At 32.6% G+C, this 19,232-nt stretch overlaps 2 protein-coding genes across 2 annotated transcripts in view; one reads left to right on the top strand and one right to left on the bottom strand.

Moving 5' to 3' along the window:
- Nucleotides 1-5,373, top strand: part of LOC111032287 (patched domain-containing protein 3) — a 32,510-nt gene extending 27,137 nt beyond the window's left edge. Inside the window, exons 7-10 of the mRNA XM_022312552.1 lie at nt 835-1,148; nt 3,142-3,354; nt 3,450-3,659; nt 4,238-5,373. Coding sequence (XP_022168244.1) covers nt 835-1,148; nt 3,142-3,354; nt 3,450-3,659; nt 4,238-5,260 — 1,760 coding nt within the window. The 3' untranslated portion in view covers nt 5,261-5,373. The remainder of the gene's footprint in view (nt 1-834; nt 1,149-3,141; nt 3,355-3,449; nt 3,660-4,237) is intronic.
- Nucleotides 5,374-6,038: 665 nt separating this feature from the next.
- On the bottom strand, nt 6,039-18,071 carry LOC111032285 (DNA-directed RNA polymerase II subunit RPB1-like). The gene is made up of 27 exons (XM_022312550.1): nt 17,759-18,071; nt 14,684-14,816; nt 14,488-14,624; nt 14,277-14,432; nt 13,904-14,197; nt 13,681-13,841; nt 12,838-13,059; nt 12,507-12,764; nt 12,225-12,435; nt 11,421-11,630; nt 11,050-11,218; nt 10,688-10,986; nt 10,405-10,627; nt 9,882-10,343; nt 9,606-9,811; nt 9,410-9,544; nt 9,049-9,340; nt 8,750-8,985; nt 8,473-8,676; nt 8,201-8,385; nt 8,006-8,124; nt 7,734-7,919; nt 7,271-7,658; nt 7,110-7,214; nt 6,893-6,976; nt 6,404-6,724; nt 6,039-6,320 (listed from the first exon to the last, which is right to left on the bottom strand). Exons 1-27 carry the CDS (start codon nt 17,834-17,836, stop codon nt 6,203-6,205), a joined length of 5,592 nt encoding a protein of 1,863 aa, XP_022168242.1. The 5' UTR covers nt 17,837-18,071; the 3' UTR covers nt 6,039-6,202.
- Nucleotides 18,072-19,232: the final 1,161 nt, after the last annotated feature.

The raw sequence follows: 19,232 nt of genomic DNA, 5'->3' as shown, positions 1-19,232 counted from the left end.
TGTAAGTTTTCGATGGACAGTGGTAGATATGTACCTATATTCACGTATTACCGACCGAGTCTATGTATATTTTTTAATTTTCACCATATACGTTTGTACATTTTTCTATACACAAATCGTGTAGGCACACAATGCTGTATAGATAAGACACAAGAAAAGTAAAACGAGAAAACAAAAAATAATTTACCGTTTTAAAATTTCATAATATTATTTTAATGTTACAAGTTGGTATTTGTTTTACCTATATTTACCAAATAAATAGTCATTACTAGCTATATTTTTCAAAACACTATTATTATAATAGTCTCATTGAAATGTAACAAGTGTATAATTATATGTATTATATTTCCCGTTTGGCGTTTCTACAGTGGCCTACCCAAAAACAGTAACCTACACTAACAGAATGTTCGCTTTTTTGATCATTTGAAAAATGTTAATTTCAACACATTTTTTAATAATTGTATTATTCCTTCTACTTCTGAAATCGTAATACCAACCCAATATTTGTTTCTTCTACACAGATAACATAATTATTTGACCTGTCACATACCTCTACATTATTATAATATATCCCAAAAGTCTATATATAGTATCATCCTACAATTATATTATTATCTCCTATAGGGTAATCAATAAAACATCTAAATATGGTTTTTTCAACAGTAATCAGCAGTAATAGTGAAAAATATATGTATGACATTTAATGGAATACAACATTTGTATTCCTAGCCGATTACTGTGGAAAAAAATTAATTTAAATGTACCGACGTGTCTGCATATGGACCTCTTACGCACATGCTGGGATATTAAGCAGCTGTATGATTTTCATTGCAGACAAAGAATCGTGGCTGTACAGAGTGTTCTGTTCGGGCGGAGTGAACCCTAAGGACCCCGGAAATCCTCGGGACAACCCAGACAACGCAATAATGGTTTGGTGCCGGGACAGTCTGGGATGGGCATTGAACCAGTGGTACGTGAAGATATTGGTGCTCTTGGTGTTCGCCGGATACCTGGCGGGTGCGTTGTACGGCACCACCACCATCCAAGAAGGACTGCAGAGGAGGAAGCTGTCCAGGGCCGATTCGTATTCTATCGAGTTCTACGACAGGGACGATTTCTATTTCAGAGAATTTCCGTACAGAATCCAGGTACGAATAACATACATTATATTATATACTATCGACAATCGACATAAAAATATAAGGCATAGGTACATTTATAAACATTTATATAAAAACATTTACATATAAAAGAATGTACAATCCAATCAAATTTATTCACAGGTACTATTGAAAACCATTCACGGTTGATTCCGTTTTTTCTGTGAAACTTCTTTCTGCCCGTTTTATTCGAACGAATAAATTATAACTATTGTTATTTATTACAAGATTTAGGACTTTCCGATACTTAAGTAATAATATTTCAAGGGGCACTACAATTATTAAAAAAATGTATAAAGTGACTATAAAATATATAAATTATTGAAAATTGGTCCCACGGAGCGTATGTGGCAACTTGTCATCGTCGGGATCTCTCTCACTTAAGAATTTATTGATATGTTAACATTGTTAACAGTGCAACAACTAACAAGGACAGTGTACGGATATACAATTACCTGTACTTTATCCGAACGTAATTAGGTAATAATAGGTGCAACCTATAACCTCATGAACTAATATTATTATTAATATTCAAGGTTCCGGTTGACTAAAATATATTTATGTGACAGTGACGTGTATCATGTTACATAAACGCAATGAGGGACGTTTGTAAAGATATAGATATAAATTATAATTACTTGTGCGTGGTTGAAGATTGAAAAAGTAAGAAAACGATAATTTTATCATCAATGTCGACTTATTTCAAAGAAATCACTCAATTAAAAATAATGATAATAAATCTTTAAAATAAAAAAAAATGTCAGGGTTGAAATTCTTAACAACTTGTCAACTCCTATATAATAAGATCACGGAGTAGACGTGTGAGCTATGTTATTACTTTACTAGGTATAAAATAAACGGCGGGGAGTGGGATACCAATTATAAAATTATGGTATTTGGTAGTTTGCTGTTGTACCTATATAACTATTGCACAGTCTATATAAAAATATCTCGACAAACTGTTGAAAAAAGAAGCCGTGAAACTCAGCAGCCAAATATAATAAATAGATCAGTAGTTCATACAAATATTGTACAAATATATGATGGTGATTGATGATTATCAAAGAACAAAACATTTTTTCCCATCTCTATCTTTTTTATACAGTTTTAAAAAGTAGTTACCTAATGAAACTTCGGTTTAACCCCTAAAAATCCTTTATTATTGATTTGCATATTCCGAGATTAGCCTTAAAAATTCTTGCTATTTACTTGTAAAATACATGCAGGCATTATCCAGAACTTGATCTAAAAAAGTTTAGGTTTAATACGGTGTCATATCCCCCCTTCGGCCCATTTTCGTTATATAGAATAAAATATGATAAAGCAATAAATGTATACATAACGTCATGTTCTGAGAATAGTCATAAATGCATATAACCCCTTTCAAAAAAGCTGATCACACCACTGCACGGACATCTCATAGAGATCAAATTTCGTACGGAAAACACTATAAACACTATAAATAATAGTCATTTTCTGAACCATTTCTTAACGGATTGTACATTTTTCAGACCCTATTATAAAGTAGTTTAAAGGCTGATTTAAATTTGTATTATTTTCAATTAATAAGAACTCAATTTATTAGGTAACATTTAATTTAAAGGGCAACCGACATAATATTATAGAATAAATATTTTAACATTTTGGTTTTTAGCCTCTGTGGGTACAGGGTGGTCTCTTCATCTTTCTAAAAAAAATTTAATCCGTTAAGAAATGGCTATATACGACCAATGCACGTTTTAAGGTTTTTTCCATAGTAAAATACCTATGAAACTGTCTGATAACCTTTTTATGAAGATAAGACGTTTATCGTGCGTGCGATAAAAACGGCCATTTATTACATTGACAGTTTTGTCGTCAGCTGTAACAAAATATCAGTTTGTTAAAAATTTAAAAATATAAATTCGAAACTACATAATATAATATAGTATAATACTATATCGTCTATATGCATACCTACATAATACCATTTTCCGTTTAGGTAATAATTGCTGGAGAATTGGACTATTGGGATGTGGATGTCCAAAACGAAATAGAGAACTTGACCAAAACTTTCGAGAATTCGACGTTCATATCTAGTCCATTGTACACAGAGTCTTGGGTGCGGTCATTTGTGAATTACGTAAATCGAAATCAAGAGGAGCTGAACGTGACCATCGACACACGTGAAACGTTTTTGCAAACGCTAAACGATGTAAGTATTGAACGTTTCCGTATTATACAACGTGGTTTCGTACGGTAAACTAATAGGTATACTTATATTGTATCGGTTTGTTTTTACACTTTTAGCTGTGGCTGTTCAAACCGAATCCATTCTCGTTGGATGTAAAGTTTAACGACGACGGTACCAAAATCGTGGCTTCTCGATTCATGATACAGGCGGTAAATATTAGCGATGGAAACATGGAAAAAGATATGGTGAGAGAACTGCGGAAAATAGCTCACGAATCTCCGTTAAACGTTAGCGTCTTCCATCCGTACTTCGTATTTTTCGACCAGGTAAGATTATACTCATTATATTAATATCACAATAAATTATATCTTAACCAGCGCAAATTACGATATTATTATTTACGTATAATATTTTCACTTAAAAATCTTATTTGTTGCGTCGGATAGTATGTAGGTTAGGTACCCCTAACTATAAGCTTGTCAAATTTAATCGGTTCACACAATTATGATTGTTCACAGAATTAAAAATACATTTTAGATTTTTCTAATTTCTCTTTTTGTGATTAAAAAACAATACATTTTCTTAAAACCGAACGTTCTTTACAACTAAATAACAATCACATTTTTTTTTTGCGTCGATGCGCCCTGGCTTTTGTTGCTCGTCGTTGGCAAATTTTATATTTTTTTCTGATTCCGTTGGGCTTGTTATTATTTTAAACGAGTTTCGAAAGCAATAGCAATACTAACTTTACATATCAACAACTTTTTAAATAATAGCAATAGCAACTTTCAAAAATAAAAATTCAAACCATACATTTCGGATAAAACGTTTTCGAGTACATCCACCCGCCCGCAAATCAACCTAGGTAATGATGATTTCTTTTTTTTGTTGTTTGCGTCCGCAGTTCGAACTCGTTAGGCCCACGTCGATCCAGTCCATGGTGGTGGGCGGGGCTACAATGATGCTGATCTCGTTCCTGTTCATACCGAACGTGCTGTGCTCCCTGTGGGTGGCCTTCTCCATTGTGTCCATCGAGCTGGGCGTGGTCGGCTACATGGCCCTGTGGGGCGTCAACTTGGACACTATATCCATGGTGAACCTGATAATGTGCATTGGTTTCTCGGTGGACTTCACCGCCCACATATGCTATGCGTACATGTCATCCGGGGCGACGAGGCCTGCGGATCGGGTCCGGGAGAGTCTGTACGCGCTAGGCCTGCCGATAATGCAGGGCGCGATCAGCACGGTGCTGGGCGTGTCGGCCCTAATACTGGCCGGCAGCTACATATTCATGGTGTTCTTCAAGATGATCTTCCTGGTGATCGTGTTCGGTGCACTGCACGGCATGATCCTGCTACCCGTGCTTCTGTCACTGTTCGGTCCGGGCGCGTGCGGTGGTGGGTCGCGGAAAGCTCGCCGCCCGTCCACCGCAGCGGACGAATGCAAGTCGGCGCAGCAGCTGACCGGTGCCAACAACGGCGCCGGCCGTGGACCGTACTGCATACCGCACCCGTCGCTGCTCCAGCCTGACTTTGGCGAAGCGGACAGGCGGTACCGCGGCGGCTCTTCTGCCAACAAGCCGTACGCCGCCAACCCGAGGTCGGACAAGGACATGGGCCTGGGCACGTCGGAAGACTCGAGTGAGAGCAGTTCGTCGAGGTCGCAGCGGCGGCGGTTGAGGGAGGCGGCGGAAGACGAGGCCCAGCGCCGCAAGTACCTGGATGGCTGGCGGAAGGCCACGGGCCACTCGATGCCGATGACACCGGCGAGACCCGCTGCAGGTTACGGGCCTCCGGCCGCCAATAACAGCACCGGTTACGGTCAACGGCATTCAGGTGGCGGTGGCGGCGACGGTTACTACAACGGTCGGCCGGCCGGATATCATCGCGACGAACGACAGTACAGAAACGACGGCCGATATCATTAGGACCAGACTTGGACGGCCATCGCGTCTTGTCCACGACCGCGGTCCAATGTGCGACCCAACGCGTTCGGTTTTTCCTAGTACGACTCCGCACAAATCGCTGTGGATTTTTTTACTAGACACGACGATTTTGTGTTTCATGTAAATATAAGTTAACGTTGCCAGTGATTTCTATTGTGAATAATGTTATTAGTGTACAACGAGAATGAAATATTATAATATAATATTTTAAATTAATCAAATAGATGAGTGGTGATTTTTTGTTTATGACCGACTTTGTGCTCGTAGTCATTATTGTATATCAAATTGCTCAAAAGTAAAACTTAAAAATAATATCTAAACCTATCAAATAGGCGGTATGTATAAATATAAATAACATTATAAATTATTATAATGATCATAGTGAATTGTTAAATTTAATTTTAAGGCACATGTGGACGTTACCTACAATTATTTTAAGTTTGTCATATTATATTTTTTATGTATTATTATTTTATTTTTGTAAACATTATATTAAAACAAACATTGTATTTGTGAAAAATATCAATAATAATATATCTTCAATAATAGTAATCCTCAAGTAATAATCTAAACCTTTTAAAAAAAATATATTCATTAACCGTGGACAGTTTCTTGACAAATTATGGTTTTAATTTCCCAACTATCCACAGCAAAAGTGCTTGTATTTAGCATAATACAAGTACCTATTATATTTATCCATGATTGTAACCCAGGATTCAAAATAGATTAAAGCCTAAAGGTAAGAATAATAACTCGGATGTTTGTATTTACAATAATATAATATTAAAAGAATTCATTTTTTAATATATAAATTATCCTTGAAATATAGGATCTAACTACTTAAAATACTTAAACGCTAAAAAAATCTGTTTCATGAAAATAATTCAAAAGTGTAAGGATTGTTTACAAAAACAGAATGTTGATTTATTGTTGTTCTTCAGGACCACTATAATTTGGAGATGTTGGAGAATAGCTGGGTGAAGATGGAGAATAATTTGGACTTCCAACACCAGGCGAATATGTTGGTGATGTGGGAGAATACCTAAAATAAAATTGGTTTTTTATATAGATGATATGTTTAAAAATTAAATTAAAAGTGCAATTTGCTATCGATTTTTATCTTACCTGGGACTTGCTAATGAGAAGTTAGTAGGCGAGTAAACTGGTGAACTGGGACTGTAAGACTGGTTGTACTGTGTAGATCCAGCATTTGGCGTATGTTGCACAGAAGATGGAGAGTATGATGCATTTGATGGCGAATACATTGGACTGGTTGGAGAGTATGTTGGACTAACAGCAAGAGAGGGAGACGTGGGTGAATATTTGTAATTGCTGGCACCAGATGTAGCACTAGGAGTATAGGAAGGTGAAGATGCTGTGTATTGTGGAGAGCTTGGGCTATACGATGGTGAAGTTGGGCTATAAGATGGCGATGTAGGACTATACCTGTTAAAGTAAATTGCATTTTAATTATTGGTGCCAAGTAATTCAAATTATATAATAATAAAAACCATGATATTTTAACTTATAAATTTAGTAAGATGATTAAAATTAAATATTTATACAAATTTTTAAAATTTAGAATTCAAATTTGACTATATAAAAGTTACTTACGATGGAGAAGTTGGACTATAGGATGGAGATGTTGGACTATACGATGGTGACGTGGGACTGTATGAAGGGCTGGTAGGGCTGTATCTGAAATTAAAAAAGGATTATTATAAACTATTTTAAGCTTTTGAATATTAACATACAGAGTATAAAATAAGACTTGAGAGTAAAGTAATAATAATAAGCGGTGTTACAATGACATTAATTTTAATAGACTTACGAGGGAGACGTAGGGCTGTATGATGGAGAAGTTGGACTGTATGATGGAGATGTTGGGCTATAAGAAGGTGATGTTGGGCTATATGATGGAGATGTTGGGCTGTACCTAAAAAAAAAAAAAAATTAACTTTTAATTTTGTAAGATAATTTTTAAATACATACGAAGGACTTGTTGGTGAATATGATGTATGAGAGTAAGATGGACTTGTAGGTGAATACGATGGACTGGTTGGAGAATAGTTGTAGTTAGGCGACATTGAAGAGTATTTCGGAGTATTCTGTTGTGTGGCCGAATATTGTGGACTTGTTGGCGAATAATTAGTAGGAGTCATGGACGGCGACATAGATCCAAATTGTGGGCTTGATGGATAATTATAGTTTGGTGACATAGAATTAGGACTAGGCACATATGGACTGGTTGCCATGCCCGGAGATCCAGGACTACCAGGAGTTCCTCCACTTGTCATCCAGAATGGAGATGTTCCACTAGCTTCACTTGATCCAGCCGGAGAGAATCCAGGTCCACCAGGAGTCATACCAGCTTCCAAACCTGTAAATAATTAAAAGATTAATGGAATGAATAGAAGAAACATAACTACTGAAGGTGTTTAAGTGTCACTCTTACTTGATGACCAGCTATTTTGATAAACTGGTGTAGAAGTTTGATCCCAAGGTGTCATAGCAGGAGACATTGATGGTGTTCCAGCAGCCATAAACATACCACCAGCACCCATGCCCATGTAACCATTATCCATTGGTATTTCTATACCATCCTTAGCCTTTTCAGAATCCAAAAGTAAATCAAAACAACCTAAGACAAATATATTATATGTATTCTATTCACATATGTTGTATTTTTTTTTTTTTTATTAAATTTAAAATAACCAAATGATTTACCTGTTCCCATTCTAGGCAATTGTCCCATAATAATATTCTCAGACACTCCTCTCATTGGATCAACTTCAGCATGTGCAGCTGCATCCAACAACACATCAACTGTTTCTTCAAACGAACATCTAAATATGTTTAATCACATAATATTGTTAATTAAGTTCAATCATTTATAATACAATTTGAAAGAAAATAGATTACCTCATCAAAGCTCCAGTATCTTGTCTGTTAATACCATGTCGAGTAATGGCCATCAAATGACCTTTAGCTGTCATTACATCACACAATAATGCCAAATGGCGATAGTTTACATACAGACCATAAAAATTCAATACAGTGTTCATTTCTTTTTCTACAGACTTTCGTACAGCTTCAATGCCCAAAACCTGAAATTCGAGATTCGCACTAACCAAGTTTTCTTTTTTGTTTCAAATTTTATTTTAGCAATTTAAATTATTATATTTAGTATTTACCGAAAATATTTCACAAATATCATTCGAAAATGTTCTTACAGGATCAACATCTCTTTCACTCAACACCTTCATTAAACTAGTACCATCAGTTTCCAACAACCAATCGGCAATAGCTTTAAATTCTCCAGTATCAGTAATGATTATTCTTTTTTTGGCATCTGTTTGAGGCAAATGCATGTACACTTTTGCTATGGCTTCTATACCCTATGAATTAAGAAAACAAATATAAAAAATTGCAATTTAAATTAAATGTGTTCTAGTACTGTTATTTACGTACTTGTAAGGTCATATCAGATAACATGTTAGCTTCAATACATCTAAGGAACATGTCATCTTCCATTTTATCAACAGTATCTTCATCATCGCCTCCATTCATTTTTCCGTCTTCACCATTCATTATACGTATACGTAGGATTAATTTATCGGCATTGTCATCATTAAATATACAATTAAGATCATCACCAAAACCTGCATTGATCTTTTCAGATATTGCTTCCATAGTTAATTTTTTATCTGAAAAATAAAAAATACATAAATTGATGTACAAAAAATAAATAGTTATTAATTAGTAATTACCAGTCATTCTTTTTCTGTCTAATTCAATACGTAACAACCATGGAGAAATTCTCGATGGATCAAAATCAGGCATTTCATAATAAACATTAACAAACTCCTGATCTTCTCTAATAACTGTATTTTGAGGATCAGGATCATAATAAATAGCAGTGTTGGCTGTAACTTTACGTAATGTAGTATGCTCAAGGCGACACAGTACATTTTTGGCTTTTTCTGCATCTCTAGCAGCTGCTCCGGTCAAAAATACAGTCAAAGATGGTGCTTTTGGTTTTTTACTTATGTTGATTATTTCCTACAATATTCATTATATGTTAAATAAATTTTAAAAAATAAATAAAATTAGTATAAATTAGTATATTACCTTCAATCTAGGCACACCGAGAGTTACATTCTTTGAAGATACACCAGCAAAATGGAAAGTATTCAATGTCATTTGAGTAGCAGGTTCTCCCAAACTTTGAGCGGCTAATGCTCCTACCATCTCTCCTGGTTGTGCCTGTAAAAAAAATATTTTATAGAATGGTATTAAATATACTACATTTAACAGGAAACTTTACCTGAGCTTGTTTAAATCTATTTTCAATTTCTCCAATTAACCATTCGAATGCTTCAGATGATAAACGAAATCTTTCTGATACTAGCTTAGTACAAAGAGTGGAACGTACCAAACATTGAAATAATAATGTGGCATTTTTATTTGCTTTTCTGCTCAACTCATCATCACCAGCCACAATAACACACTTGTCTAACAATTCTTTGACTCCTACAGTCACAGAAAATATAAATAAAAATGATTTGCAGTTTAAATTATATAATATCATATACACACATACCATTTATAACTTTGACTGGATTCAAGTCTGTTTGCCCTCGTTTGTTAATATGAAAAATTTTTTGTACATTCCAAATCATGCGTTTTAAATTACATGGTAATACCACTTTGCTTTCTCCAGAAGGAAAAATTTCTCTTAGAGTATCTCTATCGTTATTCAATTGTTCCCATTCTTTTTCTAACTCAGATACACTGTCATTGCTACCCGTCAAATCTTTTAACACATCTTCAGTAAATATTTTCCTCATGTGTCTCTCGTTAGAAATATCAAACTTAAACTCAGCATCAAATTTCTTATGCGATGGTTCTATAGTGGCAATACTCTGGAACTCAACAGCCTCACCGCTAAGACCATCTTCGCCATAACGCAACTGAATCAACTGACCTACTGAGTTACGAACAGTTCCATCATAGTGAACCATAACAGATTCCATAGCTTTTATCAAACGTCTCTGAATATAACCTTGTAAAAGATGCAATTGTTAAAATATAATTTAGACATTTTTATACAGATAAAAACTTACCAGTTTCAGCAGTTTTTACAGCAGTATCGATGAGACCTTCCCGACCACCCATAGCGTGAAAGTAGAATTCTGATGGTGTTAAACCAGCAAGATATGAATTTTCAACAAACCCTCTAGACTCTGGACCATAATCATCTTTAATGAAATGTGGCAGTGTGCGTTTACGAAAACCAAATGGTATACGTTTGCCTTCTACATTTTGTTGTCCTACACAAGCAATAACCTAAAAGCCCACCAATTTTGGAGTAAATAAAAATAATAATATAGTAACAATATAACATACCTGAGATATATTGATATTGGAACCTTTAGCTCCGGACACAACCATAGCCTTAAGGTTGTTGTATTCAGTCAAAGATTTTTTAGCAGAACCTCCAGTTTTGTCACGAGCATCGTTTAAAATTCTATTTACTTGATTTTCAAAAGTTTGACGAAGAGTATTACCAGGTGTTGGCTCAAGATCCATATTATGAGCTTTTTGAATAACTTCAATTACATCTTCCTTGGCTTTTTTAATTGCTTTTTGAATTTCCAAATAAGTTTGAGGATCAGCAATAGTATCACCAATACCAATAGAATGACCTAGGTATACAATACAAAATGTAGTTAAAAAAATAATAAAACTATATAATATCAGAATTTTACCTTCATATAAAAGCCAGTTATTAACCACAGTCTGAATATTACCATAGAACCGTCCACACACTTCATGCCCCAATTCCAAAAAACAAATATGGAGCAATGACCCAGCTGAAGTACCTAAGGTAGCCTTACACAATATCCCCATCACTAGTTCACCATGTTCAACCATTACCTAGAAATTAATAAATTAAATAAACAATTAAATATATCATAGTATAATTCAATAATAAAAATAAAATAAGAAAACATTCAATTAATGAGAAAGAAAACTAGAAACAAATGCTTACAAAATAATATTTACAATTTAATTCAGTATAGTAAAATAAAATCAATTAAGTAAAAATAGTTCTAGTAATTAATTCACCTAATCATACCTTTGTATCACCGGGTGATATCCATTTATAAGGTCCATTATCTTCTTCATCAGGGTGAGTAGAATGAGTACGTATCAAGTTGACATTGCCAGGTATAATCAATGAGAAAAGTTGTTTACCAGTCCACAATGGCTTAGGTTTAAGAATACATGGGGTAGGCATCTTTCCATCCCAAATTGGTAGATGCATCAATAAATTCATCATTTGTTCCTAAAAAATAATTAAAAAAATTATATTGTACATGTAACAATTTGAAAAATAGGCCAAACCATATATATACTGTCTCAAATAAGAGCAACAGTGATGGTCAAATGATTTTGTCATGGGGAGGGGATGTGGCTAAATTTTTTTTAATTTATTATCCTATTTATTTTTTCAAATTATTTTAATTATTATTTGTTACCAGTTCACACCAATATGAGTTACTATGAATATTTTAAAAAGTTCATGTGGGATCTACTATCCTTCTTTCCCCTAGTTTGATCACCTCTAAAGAGTAACCACAACTAGATGCCAACTAGTTCTGTCAGACCAAACCCATCAAATAAATTGGTTTTCATAGTTAGCATTCGTTTCCAATGATCAGCCGCAACTAAAAAACATTTGTATCATGTTCATTTTAGCAAGCTATGCGATCAATAAAATGATGAAGTGATGATCCTAAGAGCACAGCAATTGACGCATGTTAGCATTAACAACACCTATTGAAGCTACGGTGTGTAAAAGCCCACTGCTAGAGATTTCTCTTATTTGAGACAGAGAATATAAATCTAATTTCTAGCAATTGAAATATAAAATAATTACCTTCTCAAGAAATACATCTCTTTTTGTCATTTTTCTGATGGCTGTCAAAGTATCTTGCACAATTCCCATGACAGGTTTATTAGCTTGAGGAGTAATAATTTGTCTAGGAGTAATATGAATGTTTTCCACTTCCGCTCTTGTTTCCATAGATTGTGGAACATGAAGATTCATTTCATCACCATCAAAATCAGCATTATAAGGAGAGGTACAACTATTAAAGATAAGTATAAATATTAGTAATTCATTATTCATTAATAATTTTTTAATAATATAATAATTTACCTTAAATTCATTCTAAACGTAGACCAAGGTAGAACTCTAACTCTATGACCCATCATACTCATTTTGTGTAAAGTAGGCTGTCTATTGAAAACTACCAAATCACCATCTTTAATATGTCTTTCAACTTTATAACCACATTGCAAATGCAAATCTGAAGGTTTAGGATGAAAACGTAAATCAATTCTCTCGCCATTATCACGTATAATATACTTAGCGCCCGGGTATTGAGAATTTCCACGGCGAACCAACTCCAACATACTAATTAACATCAAATTTAAAAAAATAAATACTGTTAGTACTCATATAAAAAAAAATTATTAATTATACATACTGATCTATATTGAACGGAGTAACAATCTCAGGAAACGTCATATTTTGAGCAATAGTACGAGGTACACCAACTTCGTCAATTCTCAAATTTGGATCAGGAGTAATTACAGTTCGAGCAGAAAAATCTACCCGTTTTCCCATCAAATTTCCTCGAATTCTTCCTTCTTTACCTTTCAACCGTGCTTTAATTGCTTTTAGAGGTTTACCAGACTTTTGCATTGCCCTAAAAATATAAAATGCATGTAGATTTCACAATTAGAGTTTTTTTTTCATGTCGACGCCAATTAGCATCACCCCCAACACGTACAAAGTTGTAGATCAGATGTTGTTTTACACCAAATGGTGTCACAACTAAAATATATTATATCTCACCAAAAATTACTCAGACATATCACTCAACATTTATTATATCAAATCTTTGCTTTAAAGTTCATTAATTAACTAAGCTATTTTTATTATTATAGAATGATAAATGAAACTGTTACTTTGTTTTTCATTTCAAAATTATGTTTATAACAAATTAAACTATAATTTGATAGAAAAATGAAGTTTTTAAAAAAAAGAAATTATTGATAAGTTATAAAATATAATTATCAATATAGGTACAACATACGCAAATGTATTAAATAATAATCACAAATAACGCTTATCGAATTACAGTAAAATGAAAAATAAGGTGTGAATGATGCCAATTGGTGAACACGTGAATTATGTTGGTACTTGGTGAGGTTTCATTGATGTTCTTTTTTTAGTTTCTGCAGGTTTAATATTATGAAATATAAAATTTATTTGAATCTTTATAAAATACAACAAGATTATTTAATTAAATAGAACAAAAACTTACCTTGGTAGGCCTGGCATATCATTATCTACTAAAGTAGCAACATGGTATTGTAACATTCTTATATTTTCTGCTATAATATGAGTAGCAGCACCAGATTGTTCGTTGCGGATTAATTCATTATTACATTTTATTATGTCTGACAATTTGTGAGTTAAATCATCCTGTAATATAAATGTTTAAGTATAGTATAATCTTTTACTTAAAAGATATGAATTTAACTTACTTGATTTCTCATTGATCCAAACATAACAATAGCAGGACGGACAGGTAAAGGAGGAACAGGTAAAACTGTTAGTACCATCCAATCAGGGCGTGCAAATTTAGGATCCATTCCCATAATTACAACTTCTTCATCAGTTATATGTTTTAAAATTTCATGCACACGTTCAGCAGTCAGGGGTATTTTTTTTTCCTGAGAATCTTCATTAACATGCTTCCACTCAGCAGTCAAATCTAAGCCTACACGACGTATAGTAGGTTGATAACGACCACAACCGCCATGTCCTTGTTTTTTTGGCTATAAAAACAGTAAAAATAAATTAATATAATCAGTTTATTATTACTTATTACTATCATCAAATAGTTTTTTTATTTACTGGCATACTAGGATCATTGACATTATCCTTATTAATATCTAATTCATCACCACCTTCACAAATATTTTTCCCTTTACATAGATCATATATAAAAGCTAAACGTTTTCTTTGCTGTCCCTTTGATTTCATAACAATTTCTTTTACTTTCGGATGACTCTGAAAAAAATTAATTTTAATAAAAATATATGGAGTCTATTTTCAGCATACTTACAGGGCTAACTAATAATTTGGAACAGTAAAAACAAACACAGCGCAGGATTTTTATGGCTTTAGTTACAAATCCTACATGAAACACAGGTTTAGCTAGCTCAATATGACCAAAATGGCCACAACATTCAGTCATGTTACCTACAAGTATAATAAAAATTAGTAAATAATACAAAAACAAGTTATAATTATTCACTAACCTGCACATGTCTGACATCTTGAAAAACGATCAATTACACCTTGTCGAGGATCCATAAGTCCACCAAGTTTTGGGCGACCACCTTCCATAGTCTCGGCAAACCGAATGCCTCCTTCTGTGACCGACATACGTCGCTATAACCATCAACAACTAATTAGTAAAGTCATGAAAAATATTTTACTTAAACTTATATTACAACATAACGTTTATTACAAAAAGGAATAAGAAAAAATAATGAAGCAATGTAAAAATAAAGCTAAATACTTAAGATATATTTTGCTAGATTAAAATATTTAGCTTTTACTGAAAATGTAATCATACAAAATTATTTTGTAGTCTTAGAAAAATACTAAATTATTTTTGGTAAAAGGTATAACAGGTACCAAGATAATATCCTAAGGCTAGAGAAAACTCATCTATATTTAAAAGTTGATATATGGTAGTAGCGGAATCAAATTAATTTTGAAAAGCTATCAATACGAGTATTTTTTAAAAGATTTACTGATGTTAAAAATCAGTAATTCAATATATGATTTATATGATTGTCAGTATTGGGCAAGACAGCATAACAACTAAATTATGTTAATATTTTAAAAGTGGAATTATTAATTTCTCATGAAAAATCAGACTGTTAAGTACACAAATAAATATATTTTTCCAAGACAAAAACACATACAATTTCAAATATTTAAATGAAATTAGCATTTCATTAAGTTGTGAGCTCTTTGTCTATGTGCCATTGGTACAAATCACAGGGGTGCTAAGGGTCCATAACACCCTCAATTTGAATGTTAGAATCTCAATACCTTGATTTTTATCTTATATTATAATAGTTAAAAATCTTGGACATGAATCACAACATACAACTATCAGATTAATCAATTATCCATATCAAGAAGTATTATTCTTAAATCGAGGTGAGTCACGCTAGTGTATTATTTCAATAGTCACATCACAGTCTTCTTGACCGCGTTAAAATTTTCAAGAATAAAAAAATATTGTTTCATACACATTATATGAATAATATCTCACCTCATCTTAGTTTAATCTATAAATAAGTAATTCAATTTACTTAGAATATTACTACACTATTTTTATAGGTATATTAAGTGTCAATGATTGAAATGTAAAATCTGTGTTTTATTAAATTTGTAAAAAATTGCAGTCATTTTAACGATAGTGTGATTAACAGTGGGTTAATAATGCAACTATTTTAAATAAATATACTCAAAACAAGTGTACATTGTAATTACATTTCTAGTAAAATTATCACTTATAAATTAATACAAATTATTTTTTGTTACATAAAATGTTATGTTAAAGTAGATTCACCTAAATCTATGACTAATTTTGTTTTGTTAATGGAGATTGGTAAACGTGAGTGTGAGGTTCTGTATTCCCTAAAACTTGTTTAGTGCTTAAGCTCCCTAACATTTTTGGGTGATTTATACCCACAAGTATATACACTGGACACTACATAAATGTTAAATAGAAACTTGAAAATAGTTATTAGAAAAACCTAGGCACAAGAAAACAAATAGATTTTTATTTTTTCCATTTAACTAATTAAATAGTGTATTATTTTCAAATTCACAAGTCTTCTTTATTAAAATGAGATATTTGAATAAAACAAAAATACTATTTATATAAGTAATACTCAGTGGCTCTAAACACATAAATAATTCTTACATAAATCTGTAAATACTTCAATAGTTTTCATGGGATATTAGACCAACATAGGTTAGGGTGACCACTTTTTTGAGCACCATGTCCCCTTGTCCTAACAAACTTCAAACAATGCTTTATGACCCAATTTAATCCCAGTATCCCCATATTATTATATGTGTGTAAAAGATAAACACTGTACACGAAACCAATAAAAAACAATATTTATACTGTTTTATATTTAGCTATTGAAACCAACAAAGTTAATGGGAAGTTATAACTTATAAATAAGTTTTTGTAAACAAAAGTTATGTCCTAATTGTGAGCAATAGGCACACTCAAGAGACATGTCGTATTTCAGTAATTTGCATTTTAGTTATGAATCTACACACTATGTCCCAACTTGTCTAACAGGTAAATATTATATCCAAAATATCTTTTTAAGGTATAAAAATTATTAAATAATTCTTAGGGGTTTTTTGTTTGAGTTGGGCAAAAATTGTTTGTCTTTTTTTTATAAATATGATCACTCATAGGTGTTGTGATTGCTTATGATTATATAATTTGCATTTCATAATATAGTCAACTGAGTCAGTAGCTCAACTAGAATTTTTTAAGGTAGGGGTATTTTAACATAGAGATTAAGATATTCAGATTAAGAAAATATCTGGTACATGCATACTAGTAATAATACGATATAAGGGGTTTCAGGACATAGGTACTATTCCATGGTAAAACCACTGATCTGAATAGGATAATTTTTAGGGACTCATCTATTTAAGATAAGTTAAGAGAAAGATATTTATTCTCAAACTAAATTATTGTATGTCAAACTTGAAATTACCATTTTATAAATTAAACATGATTGTTTACGATTTTAAACAACAAATTTATAAATGCCAACAAACAATCGTAAGTAGATTATAAATAATGATCTACACAATATTATGATGAGCAAGCAGTTCCAAAAATATTCAAACTCCGCCATTGCTTCAAAATAATAAAATATTCTACAATCATACGTATTATAACGCCGACCAAGTCGAACATGGAACATTGAAAATGTGTAAACACGCAATGTAAACATGTATTTTCATGGATATGTACCCACTAACAAACACTTAGGTACTCTTGAAGCACACGACAAATAAATAATTTCGATTATGTCATAATGAGTCATAAGACCAAAGATTTTGTGACGTGATCGGTTCATATTATCGTGGTGATGGGTTTTTATTTTTTCCGATTCCAACAAACTTTCATCAACACAATATTATGAAACTAAACGCATTCAACAGTATATTGTATTGTGTATGTGTGTTGTGAATAAATGTGTATAGATTACGGACTGCGGAACATAAATGAGGAGTTTCGAATTAAAATACATTTCAAATTTTCAATATATACTAACACATTCGTCCGCAGACAATATACCGAACTGTACTCGTTTGACACTTCGGATCGGAGCCTTTGAGTCACTGGCAGCCATTTTTCAAGTGTTGCGCAGTGCCGTAGCACAGTAATCAATTTTAGTGAGTTCACTTGTTCAGTGATCCAACGTTTTCATCAATTATGTATCGAAATAAAAATAGTTTCGTCGTGAATGTCAACAGTTATAATAATAAATGAGTGCACAAAATACTTGCACGGGAACAGTGGATCATTCACGCAGTTGATAAACACTGAACACTAAAAACTGAAACGGCAAAAACGGAATGGGCTAACACTAAAATGGCGCAAAGAAAATGGAAGGAACTGCTAGCGACAATCCAGTGTGACCAAAACACACATGCAGCGGTCCGATGATGTTTCTCTCTTCTCTACGAAAAACTTTACGATAATGTGATAACAACATGATAATAAAAAATCATTTTCTTCTATTATCTATGGATAACACTTAATTATAATTATTGTACACACATTTTGTACCTATATGAAAATTCAAAATATATCACTAGTAATTTTCATAGACCTTATACCATTGATTAAATATACTTATGGTAATCGGAATAAAAACCCCCTACCCTAGGAAAAAAAATCACCAGACTACAATATTACTCACGAACACATGCAAATTATTGAACTAATATTTTTTTTTAACTCAAATTAGTGTAATTACCAACATTATTAATATTTAATTACAAATATATACTTATAGTGTAGTAATATATCGTTAAAATGGAGAAAATGTCGAATTTCTATAACTATGGATGGAGCATTTAAAATATTAGGTACCAACTGCTACCAACGTTCCTTGTAATATTTTGATTATAATGTAAATAAAATATTATTAGGAAGCATTTTTATAAGTTTTATGTTTTATTTTAAATAGATGAAATATTTAAAACATTATAAAATAAAAATAAAAATAACTGTCAAACAATAGTTGATAAATGTAGGTACTCAAAAAAAAAAATTACCTAAAAGGTACACACACTACAGTACAACTGGTAAACAGACAGTTTGTACCTACTATCTATTGCTTGAGTTGCATATCGCAGACACTTTGTACTGTGAAAATAATTTGGTAAAATCGATCGCGGACACTTTGTACGGTGATAATAAATTGGTAAAATTCGATCGCAGACGTTTTGTATGGTATAAATAAACCGGGAAATATATCTTAAAAGATGAGATAAAATTAAATAGCTCAAAACTTTAGATTGCAAATCATGATCGCGTTAGTATGAGACATGTGTTCGGTGTCACAGGCCACAGCATTAAAAGTCTTAAAATATTAACTTATTCACTATATAAAATGAACAAAAATCAAACTAGCAAAGTCAATCCAAAATTTTTAAAAAATGGGTATGAATATACTATTTTAAGAAAAAATCAATCTAATATTCGTTGGAGGTGTAATAAAGTGACGTGTACCGGGAAAG

Source organism: Myzus persicae, unplaced genomic scaffold, assembly GCF_001856785.1.
Source record: "Myzus persicae strain clone G006 unplaced genomic scaffold, MPER_G0061.0, whole genome shotgun sequence".
Taxonomy (NCBI): domain Eukaryota; kingdom Metazoa; phylum Arthropoda; class Insecta; order Hemiptera; family Aphididae; genus Myzus; species Myzus persicae.
This window is presented reverse-complemented; position numbering and strand designations above follow the sequence as displayed.

Excerpts from the sequence above, each read along its gene's own strand:
- LOC111032285 (XM_022312550.1), bottom strand. The coding sequence starts at position 17,836 with ATGGCTGCCAGTGACTCAAAGGCTCCGATCCGAAGTGTCAAACGAGTA. Across the intron at positions 14,625-14,683 it reads AAGATGTCAGACATGTGCAG|GTAACATGACTGAATGTTGT; the intron begins GTTAGTGAATAA and ends TTATACTTGTAG. Across the intron at positions 8,677-8,749 it reads TATCTGATATGACCTTACAA|GGTATAGAAGCCATAGCAAA; the intron begins GTACGTAAATAA and ends CTTAATTCATAG.